This window comes from Rhamphochromis sp. 'chilingali', assembly GCF_963969265.1.
Source record: "Rhamphochromis sp. 'chilingali' genome assembly, chromosome: 7".
NCBI classification, from domain to species: domain Eukaryota; kingdom Metazoa; phylum Chordata; class Actinopteri; order Cichliformes; family Cichlidae; genus Rhamphochromis; species Rhamphochromis sp. 'chilingali'.
This window is the reverse complement of record NC_137934.1, coordinates 16,748,668-16,769,959: the sequence shown is the minus strand read 5'-3', so window position 1 is coordinate 16,769,959 and position 21,292 is coordinate 16,748,668. Positions and strand designations below refer to the sequence as shown.

At 40.2% G+C, this 21,292-nt stretch overlaps 3 protein-coding genes across 4 annotated transcripts in view; 2 read left to right on the top strand and 1 right to left on the bottom strand.

The window, feature by feature from the left end:
• Nucleotides 1-14,167, top strand: part of LOC308400016 (uncharacterized protein) — a 44,410-nt gene extending 30,243 nt beyond the window's left edge. Inside the window, exon 4 of the mRNA XM_080887479.1 lies at nt 14,075-14,167. Coding sequence (XP_080743605.1) covers nt 14,075-14,150 — 76 coding nt within the window. The 3' untranslated portion in view covers nt 14,151-14,167. The remainder of the gene's footprint in view (nt 1-14,074) is intronic.
• Nucleotides 3,658-6,805, top strand: myf5 (myogenic factor 5). Its single transcript, XM_080887178.1, is given in 4 exon segments — nt 3,658-3,799; nt 3,801-4,284; nt 5,199-5,271; nt 5,481-6,805. Coding segments are annotated over 4 exon segments (879 nt in total). The 5' UTR covers nt 3,658-3,677; the 3' UTR covers nt 5,681-6,805.
• A 4,462-nt stretch (nt 14,168-18,629) lies between the features above and the next one.
• lin7a (lin-7 homolog A (C. elegans)) overlaps nt 18,630-21,292 on the bottom strand; it is a 51,624-nt gene continuing 48,961 nt past the window's right edge. For both annotated transcript variants that reach the window (XM_080886682.1, XM_080886681.1), the window contains exon 6: nt 18,630-20,509. Coding sequence is in view for 1 of the 2 variants with exons in the window: in XM_080886681.1 (XP_080742807.1) it covers nt 20,485-20,509 (25 nt within the window). In the remaining variant the exon portion in view is untranslated. The remainder of the gene's footprint in view (nt 20,510-21,292) is intronic.

The following is a 21,292-nucleotide window of genomic DNA, read 5'->3' as shown; positions in this document are numbered from 1 at the left end:
AGGCCGGTAATCACATTTAAAAAAAGAACTCAGATGAGTGTGTGGGTTTTTGGGGGTGGTGGTGCATACAAGCACATTTCCTTTCTGTGCTGTTAGTAGAGTTGTATTGACTGCATTTTGAACCTCATTGTCTTATTTTTGTGTTTGCACCATCTGACTGTGTGCATGCTCACAGAAATAGCCCTGCTCTCTCCAAGTCCAGACTTTCTCTTGTATGACTTTACGGGGATTTCGGTGTTACTGATGACACCATATAATTGTCATTTGGCTGTGAAGGCAGCGTTTTGAAAGTTAAAGCTGATGAAAGGCGAGCTGTTATAGGAGGGGGGATAAGCCTGGAGGCTGAAATGCTCTGATTTACTCAGACTTTCCTTGAATATCCTGCTAGCAAAGGATTCAGTACTGACGGGGCTGGCGGTGCACCTCTTTCTGCTCGCTGCCAACACAAATGGTGTTGCCACTCATTTTTTTTTTCATTCGTTCTTGTGGGGAATGTAAAATGGACTTGGATTTTATGTGGGTGGGAAATTGCCTTTAACCAAAAACACTGTGCTTTGAAAAATAAAATCCATTGTTCTTTCTTTTGATTTTGATTTTATTTGATCGCTTTTGTTTGCTTTTTTCCTTTCATCCACAGCTTTCCATGTAGAGCAAACTGAGGTAAGGACCCAGTTAGGAGCAATAGAGTTTTTCTTTCAGATTATAACATTTTAAACATCTAATCAGTATGATATTTTAACAGGGAAGTGCCCACTGTTGGGCATTGGAAGGGGTCTTCCCACCCAGCAATACCATTTTCATGTCAGCATGCATTTTTTTTTACTGATAAAGTTAAACTTTATTTATTTATTTATTTATTTATTTATTATATTTATATTTAATAGTTGCACTAACCCAAACCATTACTTTTTCTAAACACACCAAGTAACACATTCCTACTTAAAAACATATTTAAAAATCATACAAATATGTGAACAACTGTGATCTCAATGTTTTAAGCTTAGGTCTTTGGAGTCCACCACACCTCCCATTTTCAAATGTGTTCAGGGACTTAAAATAATGTTGGAAATTCGTGCAGAGGAACCTTTTTTTATTTAAGGGAATATTTATGTTCACAAACATGAAACAGCACAAACTGCTGTTGTTTTTATATTTTGATCAGATATTCTGACTTCCTGCCCACCTCTCCATGACTTCCTCTTGCTCCTTCTGTGCCATGAAGTTAACCTAACTCGAATAAATATATATTTGATCTTTTTATTTTAAATAAAATTCAACTTAAATGTCAATAAGACAGAAAAGGGGACATGGGCTGTGTTTGGCCTCTGGAGTGGGGCATGGTAAAGTCTGAGAACCACTGGGTCAAGTGAACACATCGAGAGGTTCAATAAATCTCAATGGGATTCTTGTAATTTACACAAACTTGCATTTTAAGATTGACTTAATTTTCACACTGTTACCTGCGTCATAATCACGTACTTAATTACTCAACTTACATTTTACATATTTTTACATATAGAGAATATTTTGCTGTTATTTCTGTTTTGTCCTTTTAAAAAGTTTTGACATTTGTATTATTAACAATACAAACGAAAAGCAGACATGCCCATGCATAGACAAACTAATGAATCATCCTCAGTGGGACTGTCATAAAAAGGAATACCCCCCCCCCCCCCCCACACACACACACACACACACACACACACACAAACACACAAAACCGGCTAAACCACTTTCTAATCCCGACAACTTTTGATGGTATTCAAAGTGGCCACTCAGTACTTTTACTGTTCTGACAAGTATATACCGTAAATCCTATAACTCTGGATAGTTTGGATTTATTAAATAAAAATACATTTATTTATAGATTTCCATAAAACCGTTTATTTTGCTAAATGGGAGGAGGAATGTAAGCGATGCACTGCCTCTCTATCTGGGGGATGGTGCAGCACCAAGCAAGCAGCATAAAGTCAAAGCGTGAGGCACTTTAGAAGAAATAAGGTTTTCAGACGTGAGGCAGATGAAACATAAAAAGATCACCTCCTGCCCCTCACTTAACTCTGTCTTTGACCCTTGAGAACAACAAAAAAGCAACCTCGGAGAGCTCCCCAGAGACAAGACGAGTGCGCAGATCACATCTCCAGCCTGCGCGCAATATCGTCTCCCCGCATCATTACGCCATGTGCTGCACTAATCTAACCCCCCGGCTCAATTAAGCTGATGCCAGGTTTTCTCATTGTCCGAGTTGTTCTCAGTCTAAACAGCCTTTGATCTTCGCAGCTAGCTACAAGCTCAGGCGAGCCGATGTCTTCTTCAGCTGTGCCTAATCCAAACTCCGACGGCAATTCAGAGGCAGCAGCAGGTACTGGTGTTTTCTTAGGTGTGCGCAGTTCCCAGAGAAGTGGTGATGGGGCTGGAGGGAGTGGGGGTCGTGCCAAACGCTTTGACACATTGTGAGAAATATCCGCATTGTATCCTTGTAAGCTGTCACCAACATCATTACCTAAACCAGCTGGACTGGGTCAAACTGTGAAAAGCATCATTTCAGAATCTTTAGATGTTTCTGCAAATCTTAAATGGAGACACTTTATCTTCTAACTACAGGGATGTTAAAATATGGGGAAAAAGCAATTTGAGAAAAGGCTTTGGATCGTTTTCACTGTGTACTTTAATTCTGTTAAATTAGCCTCAAACATTGGGGTGAGGACCCCAAGGAAGGGACATAAGAATGAATGTGATTTGCTGATTCTGCAGTGTTGGCCTTCAAAAATTCAGCTCAGATCCTCTGTTATTGTTAAAGATGGATTAAAAACTGCGGGATGTGGGACTTGAATGTTTATCAGTCCGGAAAAAAAAGATGTTGGAGAGCCACTACAGGGACAAATATTGAATTATCTTCACTGTAAACATCCTCACTCCGTAATCCCTGAGTCATCCCCTTGAATGAAAGCCTCTGCACCATCACGGCCATCTGTTGTGTGCTTGAGTCGTGTCAATAACTTTTAACGGTTAAAATTTGGTCCCTCAATGTTGCAGGGAGTTGTGCAGTGGTGTCAGTGCAATAATTACTGTTTTAATGAGCTTTGGCAAACAGGGATCGGCTCATTCACAGCACCTTAAGTAATGAGTTTGAGTGTTTAAGGGGGGGCGGCTTACTGCACTAATGTGAATTCACAGGGCTTGAAATGCTACACCTTCCTTTGCAGCTGGGCTGCATCTGCAACGCTGTTGTCTTCACCGTAAAAATTGCCCTGCATACTCCAACAAGTGGTCACCCTCTTTTTCAGAAGAATTTGACTAAACTAAAAACACTGCGATGTTCATGTCTTCACAGCCACGTGTCACTTTCACTGTGCGCTATGACATGATGCCTAAAGGCTGGTTACAGATACATGCAGCATAAATAATACATTACAATACTTATTAGCGCTTTAAAACATGCCAGCTTCGGTCAAAGCTGCACTCCCCTTAAACATCTCTAAGCCTTGTATTAATTGTGGACTTGTAAGAGAAGAGTGTTGATGAGTGGGAAAACACCAGTAAGTGCAGATGTGGGAAACTCCACAGGGTACTGGGGGGTGAGAAGCAACGAGTTGGGATGTGGCAGGGAGGGAGAAGAGCCGACTCCTGCCTGCCTTCTGGCTGGGCCAATGGGCCATGGTAATTAGATCTGGCCAATGTGGGCCCTGGGCTTTGGCCTCGGGGCATATAAGGGGGGCCTGGGGCAACAGACCCCTCATATCACTCAGAGGTCTCTTCTCTTTCACCCAAACTCTACTACCCTTCTTCCTTACTTCCTTTGCGGCCATCTCCTTCTCCATCCAACAAGCCATGGATGTCTTCTCGCCATCACAGGTCTACTATGACAGAGCATGTGCTTCCTCTCCAGACAGCCTGGATTTCGGCCCAGGCATGGAGCTTGCTGGCTCCGAGGAGGACGAGCACGTCAGGGTTCCAGGAGCCCCCCACCAGCCAGGACATTGCCTCCAGTGGGCCTGTAAGGCCTGCAAGCGCAAGTCGAGCTTTGTGGATCGCAGACGGGCTGCCACCATGCGCGAGCGCCGGCGGCTGAAGAAGGTGAACCACGCTTTTGAGGCTTTGAGGCGTTGCACTTCGGCCAACCCCAGCCAGCGCCTGCCCAAGGTGGAGATCCTGCGCAACGCCATCCAGTACATCGAGAGCCTGCAGGAGCTGCTACGAGAACAGGTGGAAAACTTTTATGGCCTACCTGGAGAGAGCAGCTCTGAGCCTGGAAGCCCGCTGTCCAGCTGCTCTGATGGCATGGTAAGACCGCTGATCCTCATCTTTATGCAAATGCCTGGTTTTATCAGGGTCTTTGGCAGCAAAGAAATTAGAACCACTGCACAGCAAATCCCGGAAAAGGTCTTTATTGTTGTTTACTGCTAAAGTCATCATCAGTGTTGAACAAGAGCACTTCTATCAGTTCTCTTTACCTCATCAAGTTTTTTATTTCAATGCAGAACCCTGATTTCCACTTTAGCAACCTGTTAATCAAATGAGCTTGCTTTGCCTCAAGACCATAATTATCATGGTTTTCCATGCATGACATACACCTCCCATAATTCCTTAATGCAAACATCTATTATGTTGTCTTACAAGAATCTCCGTCCTCTGCTTGTGATGCTTATTATTACAGGTTATATTGAATCTCTGTTTGAAGGTGACTTTGCATCAAATAATACAAAAACAACTTATAAGGCTGGATTGGACTAATGGCTTTCCCACCACCGGACACTTTATAGCCCCATTAAACCAACCTAAATCCACCTTACTGAAGTCTGGCAGGCAAAACTGGGCGCTTTTCTGCATTCCATCCTGACTGCATGTTCTGCACCACTGCCAGGATTTTCTGCAGATTTACTAGGAGAAAGTGTCATCTTGCACAAACTGGTGTTGCTTCCACTGATACAATCGATTCGCTACACTCGGAGTCGGGCCGGGGAGGGGAGAGCACAAAAAACCACTTTGGCTTTAAGGTGCATGTGAAATAAAGAAGCCAATAACTTTGGAATTCAGGATTTATTAGCCTGTCCGAAATATCATGGCGGGCACTGCACTGGGTGTTTTCTTCCTATCCAGTATAACACAGCGGTTTAAACAAGCAGCTTATCATATCTGTCTGTTTGCAAGTATTTGAAGGAATTCAAGGGTAAATTCAATTTCACATTTCCTTTCAGGCTGACAGCAACAGTCCAGTGTGGCAACAGCTGAATGCAAACTACAACAACGTCTATTCATATGCAAAGAACAGTAAGACCTTTTAACTTAAGCAGCAGTTTGATATGAATATAATGTGAATTCTTGCCTGCAAGGCTTTAAAAAACGAATACCTGAACAGCAGATTATGTTATATTTAGACTTTATTTTATTACGTTTCCATCTCTAAAGTCAGCTTATATAACATGCCGAGCTGTATGATCCAAATTTGGCTAATTTGAATTTGGGATCCTCTTCATCAGATAGCGTGGATGATAAAGCAGCCGGAGCGTCCAGTCTGGAGTGCCTGTCCAGTATCGTGGACCGCCTGTCCTCGGTGGAGTCCAGTAGCTGTGGGCCGGCTGGCCTTAGAAACACATCCAGCTTCTCCCCCGGCAGCTCTGACTCACAGCCCTGCACACCGGAGAGCCCCGGATCCAGGCCCGTCTACCACGTCCTGTGAAGCAAACCTTGCTTTGATGTGAATATATATTGCCTCAGGCGGGCGCCGTGCTTTTACCCAACACCAGCTGCATTTGCAACCAAAAGCGATAAGAACTAGTTTTGGGCAAGTGGGAGGAAAACCCAGCAGAACCTGAGGGACGCGCGGTGGCCAGCTTTTGTACTGTACATGAGATTGTAAATATGTAATGTAAATGCCCATTTATTCTATACTTTCTATTATCCCCACTGAGACATATTTAATTATAACAGCTGATGTAATGTTGCATTATTCAAAAAAAGAAATGGTATTTAAGCAGTTCAGTTCAGGTGAGTGTGAGTTTTAGCAGGTTTTGTCCTGTTAAAAGGGAGTTTTTTTTTATCCCCACTTTTTTATTTTTTTATTGTAAAGTGTCATGAAATGACTAATGTTGCTTTTATTGGCACTATATATACATGAATAAAAAGTGAACTGAATTGAAGGAGTGTTGTGCTACACTGTTACATCCCCTGTTTTGTTCTTTGGTCTTTTTTCTACTTTTTTTGCATTTAGAAACCAGTTTTTTTCTAGTTAATCAGATGCTACGCTGAAAGTTTGGAGACCGAAAAATAAAATGTCTGCAAAAAAAAGTTGAAAATCCTAATTAGCATGAATCTCACTCACTTTAATAGAGCTTTTCAGCAAAAGTTAATTAATTATGAACAGTTCACCGATGCTGAAAGCGGCTGCTGCCATTTCAGTTTTTATCTTTTGATCTCTTTGGCTTTTTGAAGATTTTAAAAAAATATTGTTTCTAGAACAGGTCAATTTTTCCTTACGATGGCAGATTTATATTCATTTGCAGAATCATGATTAGGAGTCCAAAAAACTGTCAAAATAAAAGGCCAAGTTATTTATTATGTGCCTCACATGTGGTGTGTCCCAGACGTCTTGGAGTTTTCTTCAGCTAACAAGGTGTCAAGATCACTGATAGAGGTCATCTGATATCGTTTATCATTTTTACCCTGCCATAATCATTCATGTCGCCTGTTTGCTGATGAGTCAGTACAGCAGTGTAAAAGCCAAATTCGTGGTGTCTTTCCTGGATCACAGAAATGATTCAATAAAAACCGACAACTGTGTAAATAAAGGAAAAAATTCAAAACATCTCTAAACTCATTTTTGTGTCTCTGTACTCGTGAAGTGTAAAGCTGCACTCTGTGTGTGTGTGTGTGTGTGTGTACCTGTTTGTTCCTTCCTACCAAATGTGAGTCATCATTAACACCCTTGATTACACCATCAACACAAGAGTTAAGAACAAATGGCCTCTAATTGCATGTATTGTGTGACTGAAGAGGAGGAGGCGGCGGAGGGGGAGGGGGTCACATATGTGTTATACTCCGTCATGTCTTTGATCATGCACTAAGAAAGCTTGTTTTCAACGGATGAGTTGGAAAGCTGTAATACCGTGTCAGTGCATTTGTCAGAAAGGTACGAATTTCGAAAACATATTATCACAAAAAAGCAGAATCTAATGTAAACCACACAAATCTGATACAGCTCCACATGGATCGTCTAAAGTATTACCATGCTGCTTTCATATAAATGCATCAGTTATAATGATGTTTGTAGAAATGTTTTATTTTATTCTTTTTTGTTGTTGTTATGTTACATTAATCTTGCTAAACAACACATTCATTTACTGCTGCTTATCCAGGTTCGAGTTGCAGGGAGCAGCAGTTTCAGTAGAGACACCCAGACCTCCCAACCTGGGACCCGAGAGATGCCAGAGAGAGACATAATCTCTCTGGCATCTCTCGGGTCAGCCCCGGGACCTTCTCCATCACTGCAGACATTGTGTGAATCCATCTGTAAATTTTGTGGTCCTCTCTCCGCTCACCGAAAAGAGGTGAGCACTTCACCCTTTTTCCGGCCGAGGACCATGGTCTTAAAGGTGCTGATTCTCCACGCTCTGATGCAAATCACCATAGTACACGCTTGAGGTCACTGCCCAACGAGGCCAGGAGAACCAAATAATGGGTGGCTTGGGATGTCTGTGGCTCAGGAGGTAGAGCGGGTCATCTGGTTTTCGGAAGGTAGGTGGATCTCTGGCTTTCAGTCTATATGCCTTTGGCAAGATACTAACCCCAAGATACTCTGTAATGTAAAAAGTCCTGAGGCCACTAAAGCAGGTATTAAAAAATCATAGACAACAATAACATAGACAATTGATAAAATACCACCCTACCCACAAAACAGTATAAAAGTATAGGGAGACAAAAGAGCACAGGGCTCAAGCATAATGAAATAACATAAAACAAGAGATAGCAGAGTATTCATAACCACATGACTGATTACACTTTTAATTTAGGTATCATCCCAATCTGGGTCCAAGGTCTGCAGGAGAAGAAGAAATGACACATGTTGATAACTCGAACAGAAGATGCTGTTTGAGGATTTAGCTAAACGTTCATGTGTTACTGAATCCAAGATTTCAAGAGGAATCACTGAGCACCTACGTGCTGCTTATGTAAGCATCTGTATGTTAATTTCGTCTCAGCAAAAAATAAATAAATAAATAATTATCACACTTAACATAGCACATTGCATTGGCTTCTTACCCAGAATTTAAATCGCCTGATTGCATATCATCATAAGGGTCTAATGTTAGGCTGCATGTGAGCAAGAGGTTACAAAAGAAAAGCTCAGAAAATCCATGAAAGTCAAATATGTTTAGGAGAGATAATAACATATTTCTGACAGTAGCCATATTTTAAAGGGCAAGCCATTGTTGACAATGTTTTCTTTTCTTCTTTTTTTTTAAAGATTTTACAGCATTTTGATTATAAAAACTAATTTAGAGCTGTGATTAGATTAAATAGTTAACATGCATAAATTTCAGTAATTGCATCATGCAAACATTTTGGGAAAATAAATTGTGTTTGTCAATAAATAATCGATATTTATGATCAAAATTCATTTTTTGTTTTGTGTGGTTTTGTTCTCTGTTTTTTTCTAATACTCTGAACGAGAAGTCTCCACTTGATTATCTCTTGCAGTCTCCACGCTCAAAAATGTCCTCCCTGTGCCAAAGGGTTTGTTAATGCATTGTCCAGAGTAGCATTTACAGAACATTTCATTCCTCACAAAAATTTCATTTTGTAATTTATTCAGCAATTAAAGAGAATTTAAAGGCCCTTCCGTGACTGTATTTCCTCTATCATGTCAGCAAAATGAAACAAGAATTTTTAACTTGACTTTATTAGCATATATTTAGATATATAACATCCAATTTGCATATTTAACCTTAAATATTATAGCGGACTCCTCATACTAAAAACAATACTTTGAATGTAAGTAATTCAATTTGGTGGTTTCATGGTTTCATGCTGATGTCTATTAGATCATTTTAGAATACCAGCAAACGTTATGATAGCCACTTTTTATGCAGCAATGGTGTTAATGATCTTTAAAGAAACAAAGTAGCATTAAAAGAAATACAAGAAATATGATAACTGTCCAAGTACCACCAGTATTTATCCAGATGTACAGTCCAAGAAGTCTCTTCACCTGCCACTGAAGAGATAGTTGCAGTGTAGCACCCTCCAAAAGCAAATCCCAGCAGTTAAGTTAGGGCAGGGATAGCTCAGTAGGTAAAGTGGTCGCCCCATGATCGGAAGGTCGGCGGTTCGAATCCACTTAACGGCTACCCTGAGGTACCCCTGAGCAAGGTACCGTCCCTACACACTGCTCCCCGGGCGCCTGCTTAGTGGGCTGCCCACTGCTTCACTGAGTGAATGGGTCAAATGCAGAGAAAAACAAGTAATTTCCCCATGGGGATCAATAAAGTATCTATTATTATTATTATTATTAAACAGTGTGTCTGTCTCAGCTACAATGCAATGAAACATTCTAGCAGTGGCTTGTATTTCACTAACCTCTGCTGTCAGCTGCAGCCTACACTGCAAATGTCGCTTATGTAATTTTCCGTGGCTACCTGTGATTCATGAATCTCACCCTCACCAACCCCACACGGCGTCCACACCACAACGTGCCAGCAGTTTACACGAAGGTTGTTGGGATTGAGCTTTATTTAAAACGTGTAAGTTATACAGGGACCTGTTTTTATTATAAGTGTAATAACATCACTCAGAGGCCAGCACAGTCATTCTTGTAGTACTGTGCAAGACCACAAGAGAGAGGTGTTTCTTGTATTTCTCCAACACGTGAGAGGCCATATTCATGAGTTTATTGATCATTATTTAAGAGCAGATTTTATATGCCGCAGGTTGTATTTATGTAGTCTCTAAATGATCCTCTTGATAGTGTTTCTGTTGGGTAATTCATATATTCTCTCATCTTTGAGGGAAATTCTGATCTCATAATGAAACTTTAACTGTGGAGGTCTTTGGAGAATTCAATCTGCCCTCTGGCAAAATCTGTGATGCTGCTCTCTAAGTGAGGAACTGCAAAGGCAGAAAAGGGAGAGGAGATGAATTTGAGCACACTTCTGAACTGTGAGCAACGCTGCAATATAAGAAACGTTTAAACCTGACGTTTCGATCATACTACTGCTACTACTAATCCATCCATCCTGTTAAACAGATAAAGATAGAAGTGAGTAGGATGGAATATGGAGAAAACACACCTGGATGTTAAGCTAACTGGCCACTTTATTAGGTACACCTGTTTAATTGCTCTGTAATGTAAATGTACAGGCATATAAGCATGGTCAAGATGACCTGCTGAAGTTTGAGCATCAGAATAGAGTCGAAACATGATTTAAGTGACTTTGAACATGACATGGTTGGCCGCACGGCCTCTGCTGAATGTTTCAGAGACTGTTGAGTTAGTAGGATTTTCCTGTAGATGCATCCCTATGTTTCTGGGTTCCTACCTCACTGGAGAATGGCTGGACTGCTTGCAACTGATAGGAAATCAACAGTGACCCAAATAGCCACTTATTACACCATGGTATGCAGAAGAGCATTTCTGAATGCAAGACATGTTGCACTTTGAGGCAGATGGGCACAGCAGGAGAAAACCACACCGGGTGACACTCCTGTCTGCCCAGAACAGGAAGCTGAGGCTGCACTTCATACTGACTGAAAATGTTCCCTGGTCTGATAACTCTAGATTTCTGCTGCAACATTCAGCCGGCAGGGTCAGAATCTGGCTTTTGCCTCAAGCTTCTGGTGGAATAACTTTCTTGGCATTCATCAGGTTCCTCATTAACAAGGGAGAATTATTTCAACCCCACAGCCTACCTGAGTCTTGTTGCTGAGCATGTCTGTTCCTTTATGACCAATAATAGCTTTTTTGATCCAAAAGGGAAATTTATGTTTCACATAGTTCATCTGCTATTTGGATGAGAATTAAAAATCCTGATTTCTCTGGGTCCAAATTATTTTCTGCATCTCTCCATCTTACAACAGATAGAGAGCAGTCTTCCAGTACTGATGTTTTTTTGTTCCATGAAGATTTTAAAAAGTGGTGGTCAGAGTTATCCAGGATGGCTTCTGATGTCTTTAGTGTGCATCTTTCCCCCGCCACCCTCAACACGTCCAGTCTGGCTCCAATTACAGAGCCATCTTTCTTCACCAGTTTGTCCAGTCTCCTTGCATCCTTGTTTCTGATGCTGCCTCCCCAGCACACTGCAGCACAGAAAAGCACACTTGCCACCACAGACTGGTAGTACATCTGCAGCAAGTTACTCAGATGTCAAGAGATCTTGGTTTCCTTAACAAATAGAGGCAACTGCCCATTTTTGAATAGTCTGTCTGTATTCTGGAACTCGTCTACTTTGTTATCTATTTTGGTATCACCTCAATGTCCACCCCACAAACCTTCTGAGGCTGGAGAGGAGGCCTGAATCTTTGGGAATCTACTACTATCCTTTGTCTTAGTGATGTTCAATATGAGGTAAATGGCCTCTGTAGTCAGCAGATCTCAGTTCAATAGCACACCTTTTGCATGTGGTGGAACAGGAATTATAATCATGGATGTGCAGCGACTGCTTGGTGCTATCGTGTCAATATGGACCAAAATTTCCAAGAATAATTTCCAGGATCTTGTTGAATGTGTGCCACAAAGAATTAACACAGTTCTAAAGGCAAACGGGGGTCTAACCTGGCAGCAGCAAGGTGTGACTAACAACGGGCATGTTAAAACAGATAAATAAAGAAATAAAGAAACAATGAAATAACAAATATCTTTGTAGCAAAAGTGTTTAGGAGAGAGGTAAGGTATTCCTATCTTTCGTAACACTTCCGTACTGTTTATAATATCTATTGTTTGATTTCTTTCCTCTTTAATAAAGTTTCTTCAGTTCTGCTTTCTTTTATTTAGTTTTCTCTTTTTCTCTCTGGGAGGAATTATTTTGTTTGGAGGAAGTTTAAGAATATCAAGGTGATTCATCTCCATTTAAATAGGGACACACTTTCATTTGGAAACAATTTGTTTATACTGCAAAATGTGCCTCTGTGTGCAAGCTTGGTGAAAGGTTTTATTTGTTAAAATACCACAGAGCCTTCGGTGATGTAAAACAAAAAATCTGTCTATATTACAGTTTTTTCCAGTCGCTAAAAAGCGTTTGTCCAAACAGTTGTCACATTTGCAAAACTCTAAACACAATTAGCACAGCATCGGTCTGTTGTGGCCATACCATTCTTACATTTCATGTCGTGTTCACCCAATATGCAGTCAGTGAACACATTTCCACAATGCTTACATTTTCTTAACAGACAAGCTATACCTCCCAACAAAATTATGGACTGTTTTTGTAGTATCTACGAATGTTAACACACAACATCCCACAATAGCAAAAACAATATTCCAAACCGTAGATACAGTATAAAAACCTCTGCTTCTGCAATGATATCAGTACAAAAACAATATCAATATCAAAAATATATATCAGCTGATAATAAACAAACAATTGAATAATTGACACACAGCTGATTTATGTTGGGTAAATTGGGCCAACGACAGCTTCTTCCATTCTGGCTTAGACTCAGTGGGGTTTATAAGGCAAGACCTTGAGGAGTGATGTTTTTGGAAACAAAAAAAAGACAAACACTGTAATGTCTGGTCGAGGAAGAGTAAGAGCAAGGGGCCCAGGGAGAAGAGCAGGCCCAAGGAGAGGGCAAGGTAGAGGTGTAAGAATGCGTGGTGGTGGCATTCCAAGGGCTGCAAGAACAGTAGTCAGTGATGAAATTCGTGCCACTATCATTGACCATGTAATCAACCATGGTCTTTCACTAAGAGAGGCTGGTGAAAGAGTGCAGCCCAATTTGAGGCGGTCAACGGTTGCCTCCATTATACGCATCTTTCAACAAACCAACAGGTAAGTATTGCATTTTACATGGATTGTTTCTATTCTCACTTGACATGTCAATATGGTCATACAGTAATGCATATGTTGAATTGTCTGTCTTTCTAAAGAATGCAACGTCTTCCACCCTCTGGGGGAAGAGGAAAGCTCCTCAGTAATGATCAGGAGCTTGCCATTGTGGAAATGGTTACTGCAAATAATGCAATAAAACTGCGTGAAATTCAAACTAGAATTGTGGCGGACCATGAGATATTCGACAATATCGATAGAATCAGCCTCACAACCATTTCGCGGACATTGTCCAAACACAGAGTGCGGATGAAGCAGCTCTACGCTGTTCCCTTTGAGAGGAACAGTGAGAGGGTCAAGGAGCTACGACGACAATATGTCCAGGTATAGTGTATATTCAATCCAATGTCCAGTTCTATAAGCTTTGCACTTTGCAAGTAGGTAACCTACACAATACTAGGTTACAGTACAGTATGGTATACAGTACTAACATGACTTACATAAACTTTGTTTCAGAGAGTTATGGAATTGGAGGCCAACCAGGCCCCTCATAAATTCATATACATCGATGAGGCAGGATTCAATCTGGCCAAAAGGCGTCGACGTGGACGGAATGTAATTGGAAAAAGGGCCACAGTTGATGTGCCAGGACAGAGAGGGGCAAACATTACCATGTGTGAAGCAATTGCAAATGCAGGATTACTCCTTCACAGATGTCAGGTTGGACCCTATAATACAGAGCGCTTGCTTGCCTTTCTCAATGATCTCCACCAGCGCCTGGTTCCAGAGCAGGGTCAGGAGGGTGAAAACATGAGGACCTTTGTAATTACCTGGGACAATGTGGCTTTCCATCACTCGCAAGCAATAACAACATGGTTTGAGGTCCACCCAAGACTGGTGAGTCTCTTCCTTCCACCCTATTCACCTTTCCTCAACCCCATAGAGGAGTTCTTTTCTGCATGGAGGTGGAAGGTTTATGACCATCAGCCACATGACCAGATGTCCCTCCTCGAAGCCATGGATGCTGGCTCCAGGGACATCACAGTTGACGATTGCCAAGGGTGGATCCGACATACCAGGCGGTTCTATCCCAGGTGCATCGACTTGGATAACATCAGATGTGATGTTGATGAAAAAATGTGGCCTAACCCTGAAGATCGCAGAGATTAGATGCAAAGTTTTTGCCTTTTTTTAGCCCCCCTCCCCCCCTTTTTATCTTGGCTTTTTGCTGTTGTTTTTTTGTTCAGAATGCTCTTGTGTGTTTCATGGATATTTTGTTCACTGTAAGCAATACTGTAAAACTTTCTCTGTCCTATCATACCGTGTTTCTACTGTACCTCCTGTAGTAAACAGTAAAGAAACATAAACTTGTTTGCTTTTTACTGGAATGCTTTTGAATGTGAACATTACTGTACATGTGGACATACAGTTACCAACCAAGACATTTCTGGTGTCAATATGGTGGATTGCATGTTTCGCATGCAAATACCTGTAAAACTGAAACATAAAAGTCTATGCAGTTTTTGTAATGTCAATAATAGCCAGTATTTTGAAACCTGGTGTACTTTGATTGACTGCATGTACCTTGTGAAGTGAAAACAAGTGTTATTCTTTGACAGACTAATTTCATTTTGAGTCAGATTTATAGTGTTTTTGTACAGTTAGTGTGTGCAGAGAAAGATGTGTTCTATTTTGAAATGAAGAGTTAGTATATATTTGACAAAATGTATTTTTGAGAAGAAAATTATCCATTTGGCCAATTGTGTTTTGTAGGTGTGAGTCTGTGTTAAGAGTTTAGAAAAAGTATCTGAAGTATGGGTAGGCGCTTGTTAGCGATTGAAAAAAACTGTAAATCTAAAAGAGATACATCTAAATGCCCGACAGCTGTGCAGTAAACCTAGTCTAGCCTTGATAGAAGTTTACAAAAGAGATCACGAGTTAAAGGTAAAACTAAAGAAACCGCTGGGAATTTTTCGATCGTTGTATCATCTTTGTTGTGTCTCACAGCCACAGATGTGAGCCTTTTGAGAAGGTGTTGCATTCAAGCTCTCTTTACCATCTGCAGACGTGGGTGAGGAATATGTCACCTTCATCAGTTTAATCACTTCAGGCTTCAGTCATGTACTGCAACACTGGATGGGTGATGGAGAGTGGCACTAACATAGTGTTTATTGCATGAAACACAATGAACAACACATTGCTTTGTACTTTTGCTGTCACCGTTTGAGTTTAGCACCTTCTACTTACAAGGGTCTCTTTATTAGTTTCAGAGTCTGCTCTTTGTATTGATCCAGCAAAAGGCTGATGACTTACTGTTCCAAGGCTAAAGACCTGGATGAGACTTCAGAGGCACAACTCAGGACACAAGGTGTAATCACCTTTTAGCAGCTGCACTTCGATCACTGAAAGGCAATCAGACCCGTGCTGCTGTAATCGAGTAGGCACCTGATGTAACTTTTGTCTCCAAATCAAAGGTTACACTCAGCAACCAGTTACTGAAAAGACTGCAGTATTCAAAGGCCTATGTCTATCTAATGTGTCTCCAAATTTTCTATTCCTGTTTTTTTATTCTGCTTCAAACAGGCTGTTTTGGTGTCTGTAACCTTAAATGCAGTTGCTCCTGGGCACCCTCAATCCAGCAAACCGGGCAGTATAAAAGGTGGAAATGGCCACTGTGACGTCACCTGTTGGTTCTGGAAACATTGACTGACTGTGGCGGTGTTTTTTTGTTGTTGTCTCAACTTACATTCCTACTAACACACTAGAACTGTACTCACTAAAACTGAAGCACAAATGTCTGAGATGGTAGCATTGCACAACAAGCCATAAGATTAGAAGAAGACATTCCCGCCACAAAAACACACACACACACACACACACACACACACACACACACACACACACACACACACACACACACACACACACACACACACAAAAACACACACACACACACACACACACACACACACACACACACACACACACAACCCCGTTCAGCTATCTTAGTGAGGACCTTCATTGACATAATGGTTTCCCTAGCCCCTTACCCTAACCCTAACCATTAAAAATAAATGCCTAACCCTGACCCTAACCATAACCTAATTGTAACCCTGACACTAAAACCACATTTTGAGCCTCAAAAAGGCCTTCAAACTTGTAAGGACCGGTGAGTGTGTCCTCACAAGTGACTGTAGAATGCAGATTTCAGTCCTCACAAAGATAGCTAGACAGGAACACACACACACAGTGATGAGAGTTTAATGACTCAAATATCAAATTTGGACTCAACTATCCTAGTGGACGCTTTATAAAACAATTCACCTCCTTTCTTATGAAAATAGCTGGACAGTATAGGCCAAAACTGTTTTGCACCAGACTGCAAACATGCTTTATTATGCTGTAAACTTGGCACTATAACATGGCAGTCTATGGGGATTGACTCTCAAGTTGCCAGTAGGGGAACTGGAGTCTGGGTTAATTATTCAGCTCTTGCGCATTGGATTTTCATTTATAACACCAAAGTCCTTATAAAAGGAAGCTTTGACATGTTAAAACAGCTGTGGGCACATATTTGGGCAGTGATTTTTCAAGCATTGAAAAATAACTTTTATTTAAAAAGCATTGTTTTAAACTGAATCACATCTTTCTAACAGCATCTTTGCTCCCTCATACTATTGTAATGGTAATTTTTTTAATTTGGCACATTTTTAACCAGACCTACACAATCCCAAAGGGATTTGTGCTTCCACCCAAGACTGAACAGGTGATTTTCTTTTACCTCTTTAATAAATGTGTAAACCTCTACAATATAGATCCACTGCAGACTGCAAAGCAGTTGCTAGCTTGGAATCGAAGAGGTTGGCGGTGCCTTTGCTGGTCTGACAAACCAACAAGGTGTAAAGCAGAAACAGCTCTTTCAGGTGGTGTGTTCAGACAGAATGAAAGTGAAATTTCACCTTGCTGAAGTGTTTATGAGCCATTTCACAACTCACAAGTACTCGCTCCTAACAGCTATAATGAGGAGTACAACTGATAAGTGAAATCAAGCAATACAGCAACATTTTTTCAGGACGTACCAGAAAATCCTACAGTTTTATTTTTCTCCTATCCCTGTTCTCTTTTAAAATCTCTGTCTACATACATAAGTGAAGTTGAATCATAAACTTCCAGCCAATGGTGATATAAGCTGGACTTTTGATTAATAATTGTTGCTGGCATCTATGGGAATATCTCAGCTATTATGCTTTTGCAATTCAATTTTGACAAACTAAAATACTGTGAAGTTACATGAGTGCATTTTCACCTCTATTGGAGGTATTTGAGCTACCCAGTGACAATTTGCATCAGTTTGCAAATTCATTCTTGCATTACTCTTCCTAATCTACAGAGAAAGGGGAAAAACAAGGTTGTTGGTGTATGATTACGTTAAAGAACGAAGCACGTTTTTGCATCACATCATAATTCCCCCTTTCAACACACAAGCAGGTGCGTCATGGTGTCTGGTGTTGTTAAGAGTTTGAGCTCTTTGGCACAGGGAGGAGGATCTGTATTATTTTGACAGTATTTCTTGTTTTGTGTATCTTGTGTGTTTTACTTCCCGTCTTTGTCTTGATTCCCACATTTAATCATCTGCCTGCTCTAACTGTTTACACCTGAGCCCAGGTTGTCCTCTGTGTGTGTGTCTAAAGCAATTTGTCTCTGTGTGTTTGTGAGTTCATGATCCTGCTCCTTCTTTTTGTCTCTCTTTCATAGTTTTATGGAATCCTTTACTGAACTTTACTGAAGATACCTCTTATGCAGCACGGAAATTGCTTTTCACTTTAGATCCTGCCTGTCTGCCCCTGTGGTGGTTTGCATTTGGGTCAGTTTACCAGCTTCACCTTAAACTGCAAATATAGCACAAGGGTAGCAACAAAGCTAAAATTATTTCCACATAGGGCCTAAATACATGATTGAAGAGGTTAAAAACGGCTTCCATAAAGCCTAATCAAAGAATCTAAATATATATCTGATACACATCTATAAAATACTTTATAAAAAAAACAAAAACAAAAAACCCTCTCTCTGGTGCTCACAGACACTTGAATAATGAGGTCCAGTCCCAACCCAACCCTGACACACTTTCACTGTGGAGGGTCTGCTACATTAAACTGAATAGGTATATTGTTATGTAAGTGATATTTATGATCTTAATAGATCAATTGGTAGTGGTATAAATCAAAAGTACACGTGTCTGTTAAAGAAATCAGTCGCCCCAAAGCTGCAGCTAAAATTCTACTCTTCCCCTTAAGTCAAGCGTGTCCAACTCCAGGCCTCAAGGACCGCTGTCCTGCAGGTTTTAGATATCGCCCTGGGTCAGCACACCTGAATCAAATGATTAGTTCATTACCAGGCCTCTGGAGAACTTCAAAACATGTTGAGGAGGTAATAGAGCCATTTAAATCAGCTGTGTTGGATCAAGGACACATCTAAAACCTGCAGGACATCGGCCCTTGAGGCCTGGAGTTGGCCACCCCTGACAGAAGTAAAGAGACCCTTCAACAGCCATAATTGTGAAGTTTTTAGGACCCAGACTGGAATTGGGCCAATGTGCTAGAATACCATAAAATGCATGCATGCAATACAAAGGAAAACTGCACAAGTTCATCACTGTACACAAGCACATAGATTTATTTATACAAATATAGTATGTATAACAATTGCATATCAAGAGTTTGTTATCTATTTTTTTTTTTTATCTTTACGTTAAATACAGGACCATTCGCTTCAAAAATGCAAGTCAATTAAGAAAGAGTACCGATAAATTAAAGGTACAAAAAGGGATCTGTCTTATTAAGATGTACTGTGAGAGTCAGAAATGGTTGTAAATCATATAAAACCTGGACATTAAGGTCACCTAATCACAATATTTTGACATTAAGTAGACCTTAGAGGAAACAGTTTTTTTGGGAAATAGTCAAATGTGGCAGTGTGGGACACATTAATGTAGGCTGCTGTTCATTTGGGCTTAGGGGTTAAAGCCGATGAAATCATCACTCACTGCAGTTTTAAATAAAATCTCTGTAACATCATCAGCTTTTACGCCAGCTGCTTTCAGCATACAGGTGTTTACAGAGTCTCGCATTGAGGAAGTGATGTTTAATGCCTGGGATAAATAAAAGAGTAAAAGCCAGCTACTGAAAATGTAAAGAAAATCAACAGTAAACAAAAAAAAAAAAAAAAAAAAGAGTTAAAAAGACTTATAAATAAGTCATCTCTGGGAACGACGGATCAGAAAACCACAACAAGAAGCTCACCAAAGATGGAGACAACGTAAACACAGATTTGGCAGATTACCACTTTGACTCTGGAGTTCAGCTACTTGGGTGACAAAGAAAATGATTTCTCTCACAGATCCACTGGGGAAAAAAACCCAAACCAAAACACTCCACTCATAACACAAAATGCAGGTAACACATCCACGTGAACTATGTGCTAGTATTTAGCCATAATGCAATGAATAGATTTTAAACAATCTGCACATCATAGAAAGAATACATAATATTTTAAATGAACATTAAAACTTTGTGTTAAATCTCTGATCTCGTAAACTATAAAATAGACAGATCTGGAAAAATAAACATAATATTCATTTAATTCTGTTAAAATCAAAAGTGATGACATTCTGGTAATCTGTCGGGAACATTTAAGATTTCTGAGGATTAAAGTGAACCTCCTTGTAACATATATTTTCTAGATTAATTTCAGTTGGGAGTAGCTTATAAGTTCTTTTTATGAATCGCAGTTATTGCACATTAACTCTATGCGCCGTCTGTAAATCTCTTTAAATGGCACCGAAGACCGATTTGGACTCAGGAGCTGCCTTACAGTGAATAAGATGCAATTTGCTTTACGGTGATTTACATTTGCACCTAAACTCTGTATATGTACGGTGATGAATTTCATTTTAAAATGTAAAAACAAAAAAAACAAAACAAAAGTGTGTTATTGCTAAACCTACGAGATACAAAATCTTTTCTTGCTACAATATAGAAGGTAAAAAAGAGTTCATCAAAAACAGGACACAGAAAAAGGAAATCAATGGTCTTTCATACAGAGACACAAGCACCAGTAGAGGAATCAATAGAAACACCACTGTACAAATGATATCTATGGAAAAATGGCGAAGGATCCACTGCGAAATGGATGAAAGCAAACCAAGTGGATAAAATAAACCAAACTACAAACACAAGAAAGGGAGTATTCAAGTCACGACTGGGGTGTAGAACCTAGAAAAGGGACTATAAAGTCAAAACTTTCAGTGTTAGCCTCCCTCATACTTGTTTTTCGAAGCACCAAATTCAGGACAAACGCTCTCTTCGTTTTTGCTCAGTAATCGGTGGTACACTGGAAGGGAGAGAGTGAAAGAGTCTTCTACTTTCGGTCGGTTTTGCTCCATGATGGAGAGACGCCTTTGGGATCCTCAACACAAACAGATGGCCTTAAAGATCCACACACTTCTTCACTTCTTCTTCTTTTGGAACAGCCTGGAGATCACAAAGACAAGGAAAACAGGCTGAGAGCAATGCCGTGAAACACAGCTGCACTAAATGAAATCATGCTGAGTTTAATTTTTTTCTGTTTTCTGAAAAATGTCACATGGTGTGGTAAAAGGATAAATTAGCAACAAGACAAACATTTAATCTTAAAAAAAAAAAACAACCCAGTATGACACCATATACTTTTAGGGTCCATCCATCCATCCATCCCAATGCATTTGTCAATCCAGTTTTTGCTCCTTATCCAGTTTGCAGACATGCCCAGACCTCCCTTTACCCATCCACCTCCTTAAGATGTTCTGGAGGTATCCCGAGGCTCTTTTCATGCCAGAATAGAGGGATCTCGCTAGTTTGGCAATCCAAACATTTGACTAAAATGACAAGGGACAAAGCAGGGATTTTTTTTTTCTTCAAAAGACACACCTCTCAGATTTTTATGTTAAACTCAAAAGGATGGGTTTTAATCAAAATGTTCTCATAATTGCAGACGGATTGTGACAAAGATGATATCAGAGGGCTTAATTTTGATCTACACTCTGAAATTAAAAACACAGAGGGAGGATATTTTTTGGTGAGGAGAAGATTGGAGATGAGTTTTTTTTTTGTGTTAAAATTAACTGAAGTTACAGGATAGATTCAATTCACTTCAGTTAACTTCAGTTCAATTTATTTAGCAACAAATCACAACTACAGTCCCCTCAGTATATTGTAAGGTAAAGACCCTACAATAATAGAGAGAAAACCCCAGCAATTAGCAATGAGCAAGCACTT